This window comes from Balaenoptera musculus, chromosome 9 (genome assembly GCF_009873245.2).
Source record: "Balaenoptera musculus isolate JJ_BM4_2016_0621 chromosome 9, mBalMus1.pri.v3, whole genome shotgun sequence".
NCBI classification, from domain to species: Eukaryota; Metazoa; Chordata; class Mammalia; order Artiodactyla; family Balaenopteridae; genus Balaenoptera; species Balaenoptera musculus.
Window position 1 is genome coordinate 5,446,044 of NC_045793.1, and position 17,986 is coordinate 5,464,029.

Here is a 17,986-nt window from a genome sequence, read left to right on the forward strand (position 1 = left end):
TGACCTTAAAATACAGAGATTATTCGGGATTATCCAGGTGGGCTGGATGTAATCACAGAGTCCTTAAGTATAGAAGAGGGAGTCAAAAGATGAGATAAGAATGATGCAATCTACTGGACCCACTACAGCTGGCTTCAAAGATAGAGGAAGAAGGCCATGAGTCAAGGATTGTGGGTGGCTTCTAGAAATTTAAAAGGGCAAGGAAATTGATTCTCCCTTAGAGCCTCCAGAAAGTAATATAGCCTTGCTCACACCTTGAGCTTAGCCCACTGAGACCCATTTCAAACCTCTGACCTACAGAACTGTAAAAGAAATTGTGTTGTTTTACTCCACTGAGTTTGTGTTCTTTCGTTACAGCAGCAACAGAAAACTAATACATTCTGAGAGGAGATAGAGTTGAATCATATAGAATGCATAATTAAAAGGAAACAGAAAAAAGCAATGAATACAAAACAGTTACAAACATGGAAGATATTTACCCAACTATATCAATAATCACTTCAAATGTGAATGGTCTAAAAAATACAGCCATCAAAAGAGAGTCACAGTGGACAAAACAAGATCCAACTATAAGTTGTCTACAAGCAACAAACTTTAAATATAAAAATTTATATATTTTAAAAGTAAAGGATGGAAAGCTATACCATGCTAACACTAACCAAAAGAAAGCTGAAGTAATTATATTAACTTCAGACAAAGCAGATTTTGTCAGATGATGAGGGATAAAGAGGGTCATTATATGATAATAAAGAGGTCAATTCTCCAAGAAGACATAACAATCTTGTACTTGTTTACACCTAACGAGAGGGTATCAAAACACATGAAGCAAAACCTGAGAAAAATGAAAAGAGGAGATAAATCCACTATTATAGTTAAAGACTTCAACAACACTGTCAGTAACTGACAGATCGAGCAGACAGAAAATCAATAAGGAAATAGATGACCTGAGCAGCATGTCAATCAACTTGATCTAACTGACATTTAAAGAAAACTCCATCCAACAACAGCTGAATACATATTCTTCTCTAGCCCACATTCACCAATGTAGACCATATTCTGGGCCATAAAACACACTTGAACAGATTTAAAGGAACAGAAACCATACAAAGTATGTTCTTAGACACACTGGAATTAAACTAGAAATCAGTAACAGAAAGGTTAAAAAAAAAAAAAAACCCAGATATCTGGAAATTAAAGTCTCAAGAGAAATTTTTAAATATTTTGAACTAAATGAAAATGAAAATACAGCTTATTAAAATTTGTGGGATGCAGCAAAAGTAGTGATTAGAAGGAAATTTATAGCATTAAAATGGATTAGAGTTCAAGACATGAGTATGAACCCATGTTTAGCTTAACATGTTAGCTTTAGATACAGATGGTTACACATATATTTCCATATATGTACATATACATTTCCTTGCTTGTCAGATGAGCAGGCCTAGAAGAATGACACCCCAAGTGACAACAAGCACACCTAGTGCCCAAATCCTGGGGTTTTTAAAATAAATTTTATTTATTTATTTTTGGCTGCGTTGGGTCTTCGCTGCTGGGCGCGGGCTTTCTCTAGTTGCAGTGAGCAGGGTTTACTCTTCTTTGCGGTGCGCGGGCTTCTCATCGCGGTGGCTTCTCTTGTTGCAGAGCATGGGCTCTAAATGCACAGGCTTCTGTAGTTGTGGCACGTGGGCTCAGTAGTTGTGGCTCACCGGCTCTAGAGCGTAGGCTCAGTAGTTGTGGCACATGGGCTTAGTTGCTCCGCGGCATGTGGGATCTTCCCGGACCAGGGCTCGAACCCATGTCCCCTGCATTGGCAGGCAGATTCTTAATCACTGTGCCACCAGGGAAGTCCCCCAAATCTTGGTTTCTAACAGCATTCTCTAATAAAAAGAACCAAAGCTCCTTGAAGAAATGACTGACTCTAGGACTGGAAAAGGAAATATACAAGATGAGCCTGAAGTACCTTGTAGTGCCAGAAAGTAAGGAAGTACCACAAAAAAAAAAAAGAAAAAAGAAAAAACCCACAATGATGGGGGTATGTCAAAGGAACAGATGGAACCAACTGAAAGAGCTTACAATGGCCACAGCTAAAACAATTTGAGCAAAAAATAAAGTGGTATTGCATTATAACCCAAAGTATAAGATAAATATCCATGAGTTCATAGTGATAGGGATTACAGATGAAAAAAGATTGAGCATTAATAGGTTATTTAAAATGTATTAATTTTCTTCATGTCTGAAATTTTCCATAGTAAACCTTTTAAATATGTATAGGTGTATATATATAAATGTGTTTATATATAAATGGGTGTGTGTGTATGTGTATATGTGTGTGTGTGTGTGTGTGTGTGTGTATATATATATGTAACCCAACAAACAAACGTTCCTTTGACCTTTACACTACCGTTTTGGGTTCTGTACGTATGTTGGTTTCTAGGGGTTATAATGTGCTTACACGACTAAGTTCTCCGCTAATTCTTGTCCATGGAGTCACAGGACACAGATTCTAGTAGTCTGTCCTTATGGGTTTTGTGTGTATTTGTATATATTAAGTATTTTCTCCTCACTTCTGCTTCCTCCTTATTATTTAACACAAGAGTCATAGGAGATCAACTTTACAATTTAGTCTGTAGATAACAGAATGTTCACATGAAAGTGCACGTTGTAGGCTGTGTATCGATGCAGAGTATCAGAAGGGTGAATTGTACCAGTGAAGTTAGTCTCCTAGCTCTAAGTCCACTCTCTATACTCCAGTGGTTCTCAGCCAGAGCCTGAGATATTTGGCAATGTCTGGGAAAACCGGGCCACCACCGGGGTCTTTTGGTAATGTCCAGAAATATTTTTGGTTGTCACAGATCGGGGGATCCTACTAACATGTGGTGGGGTAGAGGCCAGGGATGCTGTTAAACATCCTACAATGCAGAGGACAGCCCCCAGCAATGAAGAATTATCTGGCTCAAAATGTCAACAATGCCAAGTTTGAGAAACTCTGTTCTGTTCTGTAATGCTGGGGCGGGTACTCTACATATAGCATTTTTCCAACTACAGTTGACCGACCCTTGAACAATAAGGCAGGGAGGAACGTCAACCCTCCATGCAGCTGAAAATCTGCTTATACAGTAGGCCTTCCATATCGGAGGATTCGACCAATCGAAGATCTTGTTGTACTGTAGTATTTACTGTTGACAAAAAAATCTGCGTATAAATGGACCTGTGCAGTTCAAATCTGTGTTGTTCAAGGTCAGCTGTATTGATAAATGAAACAACCTGGATGAACTTGGAAATACACAGGGAAAAGTCTTCAGTCTCAATAATTAGTAAAGACATGCAAATAAAAATAAGGTACTATTTTCTAACTCAAATTAGCAACATTTTCAGTACTCACTGAAGTACATGTAGTTAAATGATACAGTTATCAGTGATGAAAGTTATAAATTGCAGGGCCTTTTTAAAAAGCAGTTTAACAATGGCATAGGAGCCTTAAAAACCTTTATACACTTTGGTCAGTAATCCCACTTTCTCTAAGAATAAAAATCCTAAAGAAATAATAAATCAGGTGAAAAACTGGGCATATCCTAAAGCAAACTCTAAAAAATTCCATAATTTAGATATAAATAAACCACAGTATATACAAATAAGTACGAAGGCCAAATTAATTTTATATGAAAAACTTGAAGGAAATGCCTTATAGAAGTTAAGATTTAAGTTTGACTTTAAGACTTCAATGGCCAAAAACTGAAATATCTCAAGCAGAAAGCTGAAGTCTTGAGAAACTGCAACATGTATTTGTTTTTAGTTTTCCAAACAGAATAGCAAGTAGGAAGGTTGGCTATAATGAATGCACACAGCTGGTTAAGGTTAGTGGAAGGTGATTAATTCTATGAGGACAGGCTGGGGCTATGACCCTGAGGATGAGAATTAACTTGTTCTGCATGCAAAAGGAAGCTAACTAGTGTCATTAAGCAAATACACCTTAGGAAGAAAATTCTAGGAACAGTGTGTAAAATGGTTTGGGACAGAGGAAAACAAAAAAATCTAGAGCCAGGGAGGCCAGTTAGAAAAATTCCAGTAAGAGGCAATCACGGCTTGATCTAGAGCTGTGGAAGCGAGTGGAAAGGAGGCTGAGACAGAACTGTCTGCCCTTATCAACTTGACCAGACATGGGGCCCTAAGGGAGAAAGGAGGAATAAAAACAAAACTCAGTTTTCAAGTTTTAGTGACACTAAGGAGCATGGAGAGAACAGGTTTGGAGGCTTAATAGAAGATAAATTTTGTTCTGGACATGCTGCATTGGGGAGAACACTAATATGGAGGTGTCCATAGCTTGAAATTCAAATCTAAACCTCAGAGAGAAGTTAAAAATAAACATCAAAATTACAGTTTAAGTTACATGGAAATAATAGCCCAGGGAGGTTTAAGTCATGAAGAGCGTAAAGTAGATTAGGGAGCAAGTACTGAATCCCTGGGGATATGCATATTTAAGGATCTTGTGTAGAAGGAAGAGACTGTGAAGGACCTGAGAAGGATCACAAAGTCCGAGCACCTCACGAGGGGTACTAACCAGCAACACAAGGCATCACAAAGATTTACAGAGAGGTCCGATCAAGCCAGCCAGAGTTGAGGCAGAGCCATCAGATTTAGCAGTCAGTAAGGTATGAAGGCCTTTAAGAAAGCAGTTTTTAAAATGTGAAGAAGACGGGCTTCCCTGGTGGCGCAGTGGTTGAGAATCTGCCTGCCAATGCAGGGGACACGGGTTCGAGGCCTGGTCTGGGAAGATCCCACATGCCGTGGAGCAACTGGGCCCGTGAGCCACAACTACTGAGCCTGCGCGTCTGGAGCCTGTGCTCCGCAACAAGAGAGGCCGCGATAGTGAGAGGCCCGCGCACCGCGATGAAGAGTGGCCCCCACTTGCCGCAACTAGAGAAAGCCCTCGCACAGAAACGAAGACCCAACACAGCCATAAATAAATAAATAAATAAATAAAAAACTCTCTCTATTTCACTAAAAAAAAAAAAGTGAAGTTTGTTAGTTCCTCAAAAAGTTTAAACACAGATTTACCATATGACCCAGCAATTCCACTCCTAGATGTATACCCCAAAGAATCATAAACATAGACTCACCCAGACACATGTAAACACATGTTCACAGCAGGGTTATTCACAGCAGCCAAAAAATAGCAACGACCTAGTGTCCATCAACGGATGAATGGATGAACAAATTGTGCTACAGCCACTCGGCAGAGTATTAGCCAGCCATACCCAAGAATGAAGTCTGAGAGACACTACGGCATGGGTGAACCTTGAACACGTTAGCTGAAATAAGCCAAACACAAAAGGGCAAATACTGTACGATTCCACTTCTGTGAAGCCTCTAGAATAAGCAAATTCAGAGACAGAAAGGGCTGGGAGGAGGGAAAATGGGGAGTTAATGCTTAATGGTTTCAGAGTTTGTGTTTAGGGTAAGGAGAAACTTTTGGAAATAGTGGTCATGGTGACACAATATTGTGAATGTACTTAGTACCTCTGAGCTGTACACTTAAAAATGCTTAGAACAATAAACTTCATGGTATGTGTATTTTACCACCGTAATAAAAGAGTAAAAAAAAAAAGTAAAGATAGAACTCAAATTGCAAAGAACAGCACAGAAATTGTCAAGAAAAGGCAGAAGCGGTGTGGACTACTGTTTCATGACGTTTAATTTGAAAAGCTCTACTGATAACATTAAGGGTAGAGAGAGGTTTTCTGGTTTAGATTTTTCTCAAGGCAGAGTAGACCTTAACATACGCTATATATCTAGGATATCTAGGTAACAGCTAAGAACTGAGTGTAGTTAAAAAAAAAAGTCTAGCCTAAAACTCTCATTTGGGGGACGAAAGTAGCACCACAATATTTTATTGGCGCACAGCAGTATGAGAAGCATTTCAAAGTTACAATTTCATCTTACATTTGGAAAGCCAACCAACCAACCAACAGCTTTCCTAGCACGAAGTAAAAAGGAATGCTGGACCAAATCTTCTTCGATGATAAAAATACACGAAGCTCTTCCATCATGGGCATATTCATATTCCTCAAACGGTGAAATCTACCAGTATTGGAGGGTGGGGACTTGATATTTTTATATTTAGCCAAACGGCACGTACTTTAAGAGCCTGGGAAATTGTGCAAGACAAATAACCCGATTTCTTCAACAAATACCTTGCAAAGAAAAGGGAAACTTAAGATGCTCATCCACCGAACGCCACGCGAGGACCCGCTCAAATCCTGAGCGGCACAAACCAACCACTAAAAAAACAATTAAAAAAAAAGAAAATTCCTTGAAGGAAATGTGAACACTGCCCGAATACCGTGGAAACTGAGGGCAGGGTACCAGCGAGGGCGTTACTCAATTCGCTCTAGTTTCTACACGTTTTGAAAATTTCCGCAACCATTTTCTGGTGCATTTTAGCAAAAAGCGCCGGGGGGCGGCGGAGCGGGTCTTTCTCACGCCGCCCGCGGCCGCCCCCCGCGAGCCGGCCGTCTCCACGGCCCACCCCCGGCCTCCAGGGCCGCGTCGGCTCTGCCAACGCCACACACGCGCCCGGACGCCGGGCCAGCGGCCAGAGACCCCGCGGAGGGCGGCGGCCCGGGGCGAAGCCTCCGCCGCTCGGGGCGTTCGGGCCGCGGCCGCTCGCCTGAGGCGCTGAGGGGACGGACGGAGGCCGCGCAGGCTCACACGCCGCCGCCGGGCCATCCGCTACTCACCCCGACGCCGGCAGCGCAGGACCCCGGCCTTTCGGGACTCGGGCTGTGGCATCTTCCCTCCCGCCACGGCCCGGGTCCGAGCCGCATTCGCCGCAGCGGGCGGAGCTGCCGGCAAGAAAACACAGCAGCTGGCACACCAGCGCCCCCCGCGCACGCCCAGTGCCCGCGCCGCGGCCTCGGCCCGAGCGCGCGCCCGCCGGGGCCACGTGACGGGCGGCCCCGGCCCCGCGCGTGACGTCACCGCCCGCTGCGGGCGCGTGGCGGCCCCGGGGCTCGACCACGTTCCCGAGGGCCCGCGCCTGCGGGTGGGCTTGGGGGTCGGTCGCGGGCGGCCTTTGAATTTTTAACTCTTAAATAAATGGGCTCATTGAAGACAAATGCCTTAAACATATTGAAAGATGTGCGACCCCGCTTATGATAAAAGAACTGTAGGTTAAAATGTCAAGGCTTGGCAGAAACTGTGATAAAACCTCACGGGTTGGTGGTAAGGGTGGCAAAGTACAGCGCGCCCGCAGAGCAGCCGCAGGAAGGCACATGGGGTCACGGGGGGCTTGCTAGAAATGCTGACTCTTCAGCCACCTATCAGTAAGCAAAGGATGTTGGCAGCCATCAGGCCATCACATTACAGCCCCCGCACGCCCGCCCGGAGGTAACTCAGGGTGGAAACGGGCTGTCCGCTGCCAAGCCCCCGGCCACTGTGGCCACCCTCAAATGGTGCACTCAGGATGGGAAAGAAGAGGATCCTGGCTCTGGTTGGTTAGGGTACATAGCAAAGAAATGATCTCAGTACGCCCTGGCTCTTGCATCTTCCCATATATAGGAAAGCACTAAATTCCTTAACTTGCGTTTAATTGATTTTCTTTAACAGTAACCTTTGATGTTCAGACTATCTGATCTTCGTTGCAAAAACTCCTATCTATCCTGTCTCCCCCCTTACCTCTTCAGAGCAGTCCCGCAGAGCTACCTGAGAGACTGCGTCCCAGGCTTGAGTCCTCGGTTTTGTCTGCCAAATAAAACATAATTCTCAACGTTTAGGTTATGCATTTTTTTTCAGTCGGCAGGCCCCATGCCAGACGTACTTAGTAATCAAAATATGCGTTTTACCGCCGAAGCCAGGTGACTTATGTACACATCAAAGTCTGAAATCAGTGTCCTAAGGTGCAGTCAGTGCAGGAGACCGGCCATTGCTCCACCTTCTCCCGACGCTTGATGGTGTCAGACATTTTATTTGCCATTCTGATGGGTGTGGAGCAGATCTGTTTCTAGCTGTTATTTTAAATGGGTTCGTACTGTCCCACCAAATTAATGTACAGCTGTTCCATTCCAGAAATTTGGGTTAGCTCCAATTTTTTACCATTAGAAAGAATGACATGAATATGCTTTTTGCAGTGTAGCATCTAAACCCGGGGTCTTTGAGGCTGGGCATAGGCTAGTCTATGGGCTGTGTTCATCTATCCCTAGATACAGTTGCCAGAGGAAATATAGAAGGCTTAAATTTTGAATTTCAGATTAAAAAAAATTCACTAGCATGTCCCATAGAATATGTGGAATATACTTTTACTAAGATATTATTGTTTACCCAAAATTCAAGTTTACCAGGGCATGCTGTACTTTTATTTGCTAAATCTGGCAACGCTAACCCTGGACAAGTTCTAACCTTAGTTTTCTGTTTTATGATATGGTAATAACAATAGGAACTATCTTGTAAAGTTGTGTGGATGAGATGAGATAATCTATGCAGAGTACTTACCAGGGGGTATGAAACATAGTGAGAGCTCAATAAGTGTTAGCTCTTATTTTTATTTCATCTCGGTGTGTCGTAGGATAAATTCCTGAAAGTATGCTTTCCTTACAGAATTCTCTGGCTAATGTAAGGCTTGTCCAAGTGTTTGGTCATACCCAAAACTGTTGTGTGAAAAGCCTTGAGCAGGTGAGCAGATACGTTCTCAACTAGCTCCAGAATACAAATCAGATTTTAAAATTTCTATACAAAACCATAATTGCCACCTACGGGCAAGTATGGTTTTCCTTTCAATCACACCAAGCACTTGGATGTTGATTCTGATTTGTTTTCTATTCCAGAGTCAGCTGAAACAATATTCTAGAGGAGATTGTTTAAGCAACATTCTACATCGTTTCTAAGACTTATTCATGCTATCTAGGACCTGAACTAAATTACATTAAAAAACTAAGACTGAATATTAGGCCCATGGCTCTAAGAAAAAGAACATTTTTCTTTTGGCAAAGCTGATATTTACAACATCCTTCTTTATGCTTACCAAACAAGATTCTCTGAATTTATACTACAATTCTCTTTTTTCCTTCGGCTGCAGAAATTTTATTTTGTATTTTACTCTAATTTTAATGGATTCATAGGTTTATTACAATCAATTTTTTATTACCTTCTAGAGCAGCTAAGGTATAAACATGGGCCCAGAACATACTAATCATGTGGCAATTACTTTGTGCTGCCAGATTGACCTTATAAAAGCTCAATCAAGTTACCCTGGCCATCTGTAATATTTGGGCACAGGTTTTTCCCATCTCTTTCCAGCAATAGATTTTATAGAGTATTTTGCCAAATACATGGGTATAACATTATAAACTGGTTCTTTTTTCTTTACATTGTATATATTATTTCAAAGAACACAAGCTCCATGAAGGGAGGGATGTTTACCTGCCTCCTTGTCAGCTGCATCCCAGCACCTAGAAGGACACCTGGCCTGAGATGACCATTCAGTTGTTGATTAAATGAGCATAATAGATGAGTCAAGTTGTTTTCTGCTGTAAAATACTAGTTTATATTTTCTCCAGCAGAAGCTATGATTTAGTGATTCTATCCTAAGTCTCCTCCTTTTTACTCCTTTCAATGTATTCCTTCCCTCATCTTCTCATTCTCTTCGGTTTGTGAATTAAATATATTTTTCAATTTTCTAGCTGCCTTCACCAGGGCGAATGCAACAGCCATCCCTCTAACCTGATAGAAGTACTTTAGACACCTGGGAGTGTGTCCACACAGGATGGATATTGAACCTAGTTACCTCTTCCCCAATCCCAGCTAAACAGTTTTCTTGAGTCATGTCGAACCCAGATTATCAACAAGGCATGCAAGCCAAGAAGTGTCAGGAGAGCTGTAGGCCAGAGCCATAGGAGGGAACAGACATGAAAAAGGCAAAATCAGAAGCAGGGAAGAGGGAATGTCTCCAATTAACTGAAGAGCCAACAGAAACAAACAGGGAGGCTGGCCTGGAGAGCTGGACCAGGACACCCATGCAGGTGACTGGACATCAGAAACTCAGGAACCCAACCAAGCAATGTGTCAAGGCCAGAATCTACACTGGCAGCAAGAAAGGAGCTCAATACAGTTGAGCCAAAGTTGGTATGGACCAACCAAGGCTCTCTGAGAATGTCTTTCTGGGGAGGTCACCGGCCCAGGTCACCTATCTGGAGTAGGAATTGAGTTGACCAAGAGTTGAGCAGTCCTTATGGTCTATCAGGACGAAGTGAGCTTGGCAAATAATTGGAGATAACACACTTTATCTCAATCAATTTTATGATAGCCTTAAGTGTGTGACAACATGCATTTCTAATGTTTAAGGTCTTGCCACCCCAGAAATTTAGTGGCAGAAAAGGCACTTCTGTTGTAGACCATTCTGGTTGTACTTCTTACTGTAGTTCACATAATTTCATGATGTTCCAAACTTGTTCTCTTCTCTACGTTGAAGGACTAGGGGAATTTTTAACGTTTTATTAATGAAAATGATTGGTTTTCCTTTCATGAGACTCTCTTAGAGGTCTCCAATTCCGGGAAGACAGTATCCAAATACCACTGAAATGACTTGCAACCCAATTGTTTCCTTAATTCAACACGCTCACTAATATCTCCATAGGCAAGATATTTCAGATTAGGTCTTCGTAAAAAAACCTGCTCCTAAATGGAAAGAAAGAGTCATTTCATTAAGCCAGACAAATCTTTGGTAATCAAATCATGATATCTAACATAGCAGTATATATTTTCATCTGAACTAAAACAAAACAAAACAACAACAGAAAACCTTCCCTCTGTATGGGGAGGACAGAGACACACATAGGACCTGGGACTCACTCACCCCACGTATATTCACCGGATGTGCTGTGACAGACCACGATGAAAGTAGCGTAGAGGGGCTCAGGAAGTCTAAGTCCTGCTTCTCAAGAGTTCTAGAATCACAGCCACCTATTGTAGTGTTTCCCCTTTCTCCTACTCTCTCAGTGATACTCAAGGACAAAACCCCTCACTCCCCGATCCCTATCAACACTTCCATGGTTTCAGAAATGGGGGGTGGTGGCGGCTAAGGGCAAACTGACTCTGGAGGAAGACGACCTGGCTTCAATTTCTGGCTCTGCTATTTATTAGCTATGCGACCTTGGCTGCTACCCTCATGAGACTGTGGTGAGGACTGAACACTTTCATACGTGCAAAGCTCTTAGGAGACTAAGGCTGGCACATAGTAGGTGTCATGTCAGTGTGGGCCATTATTATCACCACACCTGGTTAGTCTTTTCTGCGTTCTGATTTAAGGAAGCACCAAGTATGAGTGTCTAATGGACTCAAGCTCTGTCATGTTAAAAGAGGTATTCTAAGTAGACCAAAGCCTCCTTGAAAGCAGAACCTTTGTATTTTCATCTGTGTATTCCCAGTGCCTGGTATATAGCATAGTAATATTGTTGGGTGAGAGGAGCTTGCTTACCCAAACTAGCACAGTATGGGCATGCCATGTTGGATTCTCCCCAGGGATCTTTAGGTCTTTGCCATCATGTCTTGCCACTCCTAGTTCCCCAGGGGGGATTGGTGCAGAGAATAGGCCTGAGGGAGGGTGTCCTCGTTTTGGAGTGAAGGCAGAGAAGACCCTAGGCAACATCTCCCTGTCCAAAGCCTGTTTTGCCCAATGGCATTCACTCAACTTCCCAACATGCTGTATCATACAATCCATTGATTTTATGCCAAACATTACATGCTTTTTATATTAGATGGAACTTTTGGTAACTATATGCCCCATGAAATTCAGTAAACTACTCAGTCCTAACTGTGTTCCAGTCAACCATTTAAATCTGTGACCTCTGGTCACAGGAAAAAAAAAAAAAAAGCTTAAAATCTCTCATAACTAAAGAAATGCAATTTTAAACAATGAGATATTTTTAACCTATCAGATTAGAAGAAATACAAAGTTTAATTAAAACTAGGGTTGGAATGGTTGTGGGGAGACAGGCACTTTTATATATATTTGATGGCTGTGTAGGTGACAGTGTAGACAGTGAAGGACCATTTGGACATTATTCATCAAGATTTAAGATGCACTAACTCATGGTCCACAAGTCCATGTCTTCAGATTTATTCAAGATATATCTGCACAGATGTGCAAAAAGATACATGTAAAGGGTGTTCATTTTGGCACTGTTAAGGAATAACAAAAAGCCAAGATGATCAGAATGTTTATCTCTGGGGGCTATTTATGAATGGGATCAATTTTAAGAGATCCATTCAAAGGAAATATTTAAAAAGATGGCATGTTTATCTGCTCTGATTTTAAAAGACTCTGAAAGTATGTTTTTAAATTATACTAATAAATGGAAAAATTACAACAAAATATTGCTGCTCAAATCGAGTTAGGTAAAAGGAAAGGATATATACTTGGTGTATGTGCATGTTAACAGGAAACTGTAGACAGTAATTTAGTGGTGACTTCTGAGGGGTGAAGCTATGGGCTTAGAAAGCTTACTTTTCACTTCATGCTTTTCAATACTGTAAGACAAAAATGTGTATGCGTTACCTTTTTTAAAATATTTTTTTAAAAATCAGGAAATATAATAAACATACAAAAAAAAAGCACATAGAATATAAATGTGCACCTTAGCGAACTGTTGAAAAAAATCAACCCCAGAAACCCTGACTAAGTCAAGAAATAGAACATAATCAGCATCTCAGAAGGCCCTTGCCTTTCCTTTCCTGATCATAATCCTTTCTCTTAGTCTGAAGTGCTATCCTGATGATGTATTCATTTCTTTGCTTCTCTTTCTAGTATCGATATCTAATTATCCACACATAGATTATATGGTTTAATTTTACCTGTTTTTAACTTTATAGAAATGGAAAAATACAGTATATATTCTATTGTGTTTGGCTGCTTTTGTTCACCATTATATCTTTAAGATTTACCTATACTGTTGTATGTATATTTAAAGTTGATTAATTCTCATTGCTATATAGAATTATATCATTAAACATATCATATTTATTCATTCTACTCCTGATGAACATTTGGGTTGTATTCAGTTTTGGCTAACACAAACAATGCTGTTTATAAACATTCTTGTTCATGTGTTCTGGTGCACAAAAGCACACTTTCTGTAGTGTATATACAGGATGGGATTGCTGGATCATGGGATATTCATGTCTTTTATTACTTGATATTGCCAAACCGTTTTCCAAAGTGAGTTTGTAACAATTAACACTCCCACCCACAGTGTCTGAGACTTCCTGTGCTTGCCAACACATGGTCCTATCAGACTTTAAAAATGTTTCACCAATCTAGGTGGCTATGTAGAAATATCTCATTGAGGTTTTAATTCATATTGCCCTGATTACTCAAGAAATTGAGTATTATTACTTTTATAATTTAAAATAATAAAGAAATATTAGATCAAGACCAGGACATATAATATCACAGAGAGATTCTTACATATTTCTACCCATGTATCTGAAATGAGGTCTTCTTGTTACTGTCCAAATTTGTTTGAACTTTCAAATTAAAACGAAGCTCCATCTATATATTCTCTGTATGTGCATTCTAAAGGTCCCGGCAAGGGGCTTAAACCATGGGGAGATGCACAAATGAAGGGGCCTGGCTTTGATGTAAAAATCTTTGACTGTTAGAGAAAAAAGGAGCAGAGGTTCTTGTGTGGTCCCCAGACCAGCTGCAGCCGCATCACTTGGGCGCTTGGTAGTGGAGGAAGAGAATCCAAAATTTGCCCATGGGAATGGGGGCAGAGAGAGGTATTTGCCGCAGATGGGCCATCTTTGGGGGAGGAAAATAGATCTAGGGGGAAAAAAAAGCCTTCTCGTGTTGGTTGATTTACTTCTGAGAAACTTGAGTTTCCCTAGAGATTAAAAAAAAAAAAAGAGTAAGGTGCAAGTGTAGCAGCTTAAAATGAACAAATTGAGAATAGCGTCTGCAAATGGGTGGGTGAACAGCTGAAGGTTTGCCCTAATTTAAGGAAAAGTCCAAAAATTGGTATCTAGAAAGCAGCAGAAGGCTTCTTTAGAGCCAGTCCCTCTCTGTACTCTCACTCATCTTTCCAAACCAGGGACGTAACCTTCACCTTGTAGTCATCTAGCCAAACGTGCGCCAGTCTGAGATTATTATATGCCAAGGCTTTTACAATTCCAGTGTGGTTTGCAATGTGTTGCTTATCAATATGTCCTACTCGAGAGCAGGGAAGTATAAAGAGTTGGCCTCCACACATCCAGATCTAGACATAAGAAAAACAGAAAACGTATTAATGATTAATGAGTGTTTGCTAGTAATAGGCAACTGCTGAATTAAAACAAAAATAACAGTAGCCAACATTTATTAAGTTTCTTATTTCATTTGATCCTCACAACAACCCTATCATGTAGGTACTGTGACCATCCCTATTTTACAGATGAAGAAACTAACACATACTTTGGTTAAGAAGCTTGCCCAGTGATATAGTGGCAGAGCACAAGGTTCAAACTCAGGAAATCTGGCCCTAGAGTCAGTGCGCTGAATACTAAGTGATTCTGCCTCGCTTGTACAAGACCAGTTCTGATGCTGATTATGTATGAAGACTGACAAGATATTTTATCTTAGGATATTCTCAAACAATATTCTGAGAGTAACATTTTCTGAGGTGATTAAGTATTGCTGGATATAAGCAAGTAATAAGAGAAATATCAATCATGGCTGAATTCAGTTAATTCATCCTTTTTGTACTTAAAACACTTTATGACGCTTATTTTTTTTTTTTTTTTTTTTATGGCTGTGTTGGGTCTTCGTTTCCGTGCGAGGGCCTTCCCCAGCTGCGGCAAGCGGGGGCCACTCCTCATCACGGTGCGCGGGCCTCTCACCATCGCGGCCCCTCCCGCTGCGGAGCAGAGGCTCCAGACGCGCAGGCTCAGCAACCGTGGCTCACGGGCTCAGCTGCTCCGCGGCACGCGGGATCCTCCCAGACCAGGGCTCGAACCCGCGTCCCCTGCACTGGCAGGCAGACTCTCAACCACTGCGCCACCAGGGAAGCCCTATGACGCTTATTTTTAATAACTTTTTTTATTACACAAAAGCAAAATATGACCATCGAAAAACTAAGAAATGTAGAAAAGCACACAGAAAAAAGTAAAAATAACTTTTTGGTTTTTAACACTTTGTCAGTCAATATTAATCCAAGTACGTATGTGTACATACAGAGATACACAACATTAAGATAACTTGCTTTTCTTCATTTGATGTTATGTGAAGTTATTTTAAAAGTCTTGTATTGTTGGACATTTTGGTAGTTTTTGATTTTGATTATTATAGATAATACCACAAAAAATGTGCTTGTAACATAAATCTTATGTATAGTACACTTGCATGACTCTTCTCTTTGCTTTAATTCAGTGATTCTTGCATGGTCCCCAGGCCAGCAGCATCAGCATCACTAAGGAACTTAGAAACGCAAATCCTTGGGCCCACCCAGACCTACAGAACTAGGAAGGCTGGGTCTGGGGGCACAGTAATCTGTGTTTTAAGCAGCTCTTTAGGTGATTCTGATGCACACTAAAGTTTGAGAACCACTGTTCTAATTGATCAAGGTAATATATCCCAGTTTTATAGATATTTTCTTAGATGGATTCACCTAATCATTTAGGGAACGGTAGTAGGAGAATAAGACTCACTGAAAACAATACTCAGAAGTATTATGGTGAAATATATCACTCAGATAGTCAGAAAGGATTATGTTAAAGAAAATGGAAAGGCAGAGCTTCTGACATAACATGAGACCTACTGACTGGTGCAACTAACCTCTAGAGTTCTTTAGAAATACCCAGAAACATCCCCACAGAATGTCTAGAAACATATCCATTGAATTCCTTCTCTAAAATGGATGGCTCAGTAGAAAAACCCTTAGACCAGAAGTCCAAAGAATTAGGTTCTTTTATCATCTCTGCTACATGCTTATGATCAGACGTATCCTCTCTGACTCTCATTTTCATCTGGAATTGAGAACTAAATAGGTGCTCATTTAAGCTACCACTTGGGGGTGCTTTGTTATGCAGCAAAAGCTAACTGATACTAGCCACCTATAATGTCTTATTCTCTTTTTTAAAAGTGAGAACTTAAAGAAATTTGGAAAATCATTAATATCTGTTTAATAATTAGAATGGATACAGAAGTATCTATTATTATTGGTACATTCTTACATGTTTGAAATGTTTCTGTATTAAAAAAAGAAATCTGGCTATGAGTATAGAATAGAAAACAGAAGTCAAGTAACCAAAGTGATAAAGGAGGAATACAAGTAAAAAATGTATTTAAAAACTTTCTCAAAAATCAAATTGAGGGAAGCTATTGCAATGTAGCCCAGTCTTCATAGGACCCACAAAGTTGCTCTTTTCTTCTTGATTCATTCTCAAAGGGAAACATGATCCATCTGGACGTGCCTTTTGCTCTGCTCATTGTTCATGTAGGTGATGGTCAGCTTTCTTTCTCAGATATACTGCTGGAAGTAGTCTGTCCAGCTCCCAGTTTCTATTATTATTATTATTATTGGAGGAGGAAGAGGATGACGAGAAAGCAGAGTATCCCATTAAGAGTTAGTATAGTGCAGTGGTGCAGAGCACAAACTCTGGGGCCACTCAGTGTGGTTCAAAACCCCTATGAGCTGTGTGATCTGGGGCAAGTTACTTAAGTTACTCAACCTATTTGTGTCTCAGTTTCCTCACCTGTAAAATGAGAATGATAACAGTACCTGCGTCATGGGATTGTTATGAGCATTAGAAAATCTGATACTTGTAGAGTGCTTAGAGTTCATGTTTTGTAAATGAGAGTGTATCTCTGTGGTAGTGAAGTGCGGTAGACTGCAAGTGTGGTCACAAATGCTTTTCATTCTTACATGCACACTTAATTGCAATGTAACTCTGTACTTCATTCCATCAAGAAGTGAGGTTTATTTCTCCATCTCTTGAATCTGGTCTTGGCCTCGTGATTTGCATTGGTCAACGTTAACAAACGTGATGCAAACAGATGCCTGAAAAGTGTTTGTAGCACTTTGGGACTTGCCTTCTCTTGCTGCTCCTGGGAACCTTGTGACCACTTCACTGTGAATGAGCCTCACTAGCCTGCCTGACAATGAGAGACAAATGACCTGGTCATCGCCACTGTTCCACCTATTATTGGGCCAATGTCCACATATGTAAATGAGGCCATCCCATATGAGCCAGCACCAGCTGAGCCTCCCAATGAGCAGAGATGTGTAAGCAATACCAGTAGAAACCAGCCATCCTGGCTATGACCAAAAGAACCACTTTAGCAATCCAATGAATTTTGAGGACTTACAATTGATTGTTGTTTTAAGCCACTGTATTTTTGGGACAGTTTGTTATACAGCAAAAGCTAACTGATACATGAGGGAACATATTTCTCTTAACCAGTTTTACTCATTAAGTAAACAGGACCTCCATCCACTGAGTTGCTCATTCCAGAAACTTGGTGTGATAGATGGAAATACTGTTCAGCGATATTATCTCACTCTCCACCCCTCACTAAGGGGTAGAGTATACTTCTCTGACACACTGACTTTGGGCTTGTCCATTTGACATGCTTTGGCCCATGGAACGTGAGCAGACATGATGCCTGTGGAGGTCTTAAATATGCTGTGTGGTTTGGCTTGACTTTTGCATTCCTGCTTATCAACATGAGAAGAATATGCCCAGAGTTGCTACTAGAATGACGAGCAGAGCTGACCAAACTCAGAGCCCAGAGCCCAGCCCTGCCAGTGTAAATTCCGAGGCAGAGCCATGCTGGCCAACCCAGAGACACAGGAAAGAAAAAAACAGATGCTCTTGTTCTAAGCCACCCAGTTCAGAGCTAGTTTGTAACAAGCATCATCGTGGCATTAGCTGACTAATGACACCCCTTTCTCTCGATATCCACGTAGCTGGTCCGTCTCCGGGTTCTGTCCATTCTACTTGTAAATATGCCTGGGATCTGTCC

General features: G+C 41.2%; 2 protein-coding genes across 6 annotated transcripts in view; both read right to left on the reverse strand.

The window, feature by feature from the left end:
• Window positions 1–6,920, reverse strand: part of GALNT11 (polypeptide N-acetylgalactosaminyltransferase 11) — a 48,650-nt gene extending 41,730 nt beyond the window's left edge. For 4 of the 5 annotated variants that reach the window (XM_036863898.1, XM_036863901.1, XM_036863903.1 and 1 more), the window contains exon 1: window positions 6,735–6,920. The gene's annotated coding sequence lies outside the window, so the exon portion shown is untranslated. Of the gene's footprint in view, window positions 1–5,114; window positions 5,295–6,734 lie in introns of those variants that run through there. The other variant, XM_036863899.1, reaches the window with a different exon arrangement.
• Window positions 6,921–10,410: 3,490 nt separating this feature from the next.
• The window catches only part of GALNTL5 (polypeptide N-acetylgalactosaminyltransferase like 5), an 80,739-nt gene continuing 73,163 nt past the window's right edge, over window positions 10,411–17,986 (reverse strand). The window contains exons 7-8 of the mRNA XM_036863620.1: window positions 14,094–14,243; window positions 10,411–10,665 (exon numbers count right to left, since the gene is read on the reverse strand). Coding sequence (XP_036719515.1) covers window positions 10,510–10,665; window positions 14,094–14,243 — 306 coding nt within the window. The 3' untranslated portion in view covers window positions 10,411–10,509. The remainder of the gene's footprint in view (window positions 10,666–14,093; window positions 14,244–17,986) is intronic.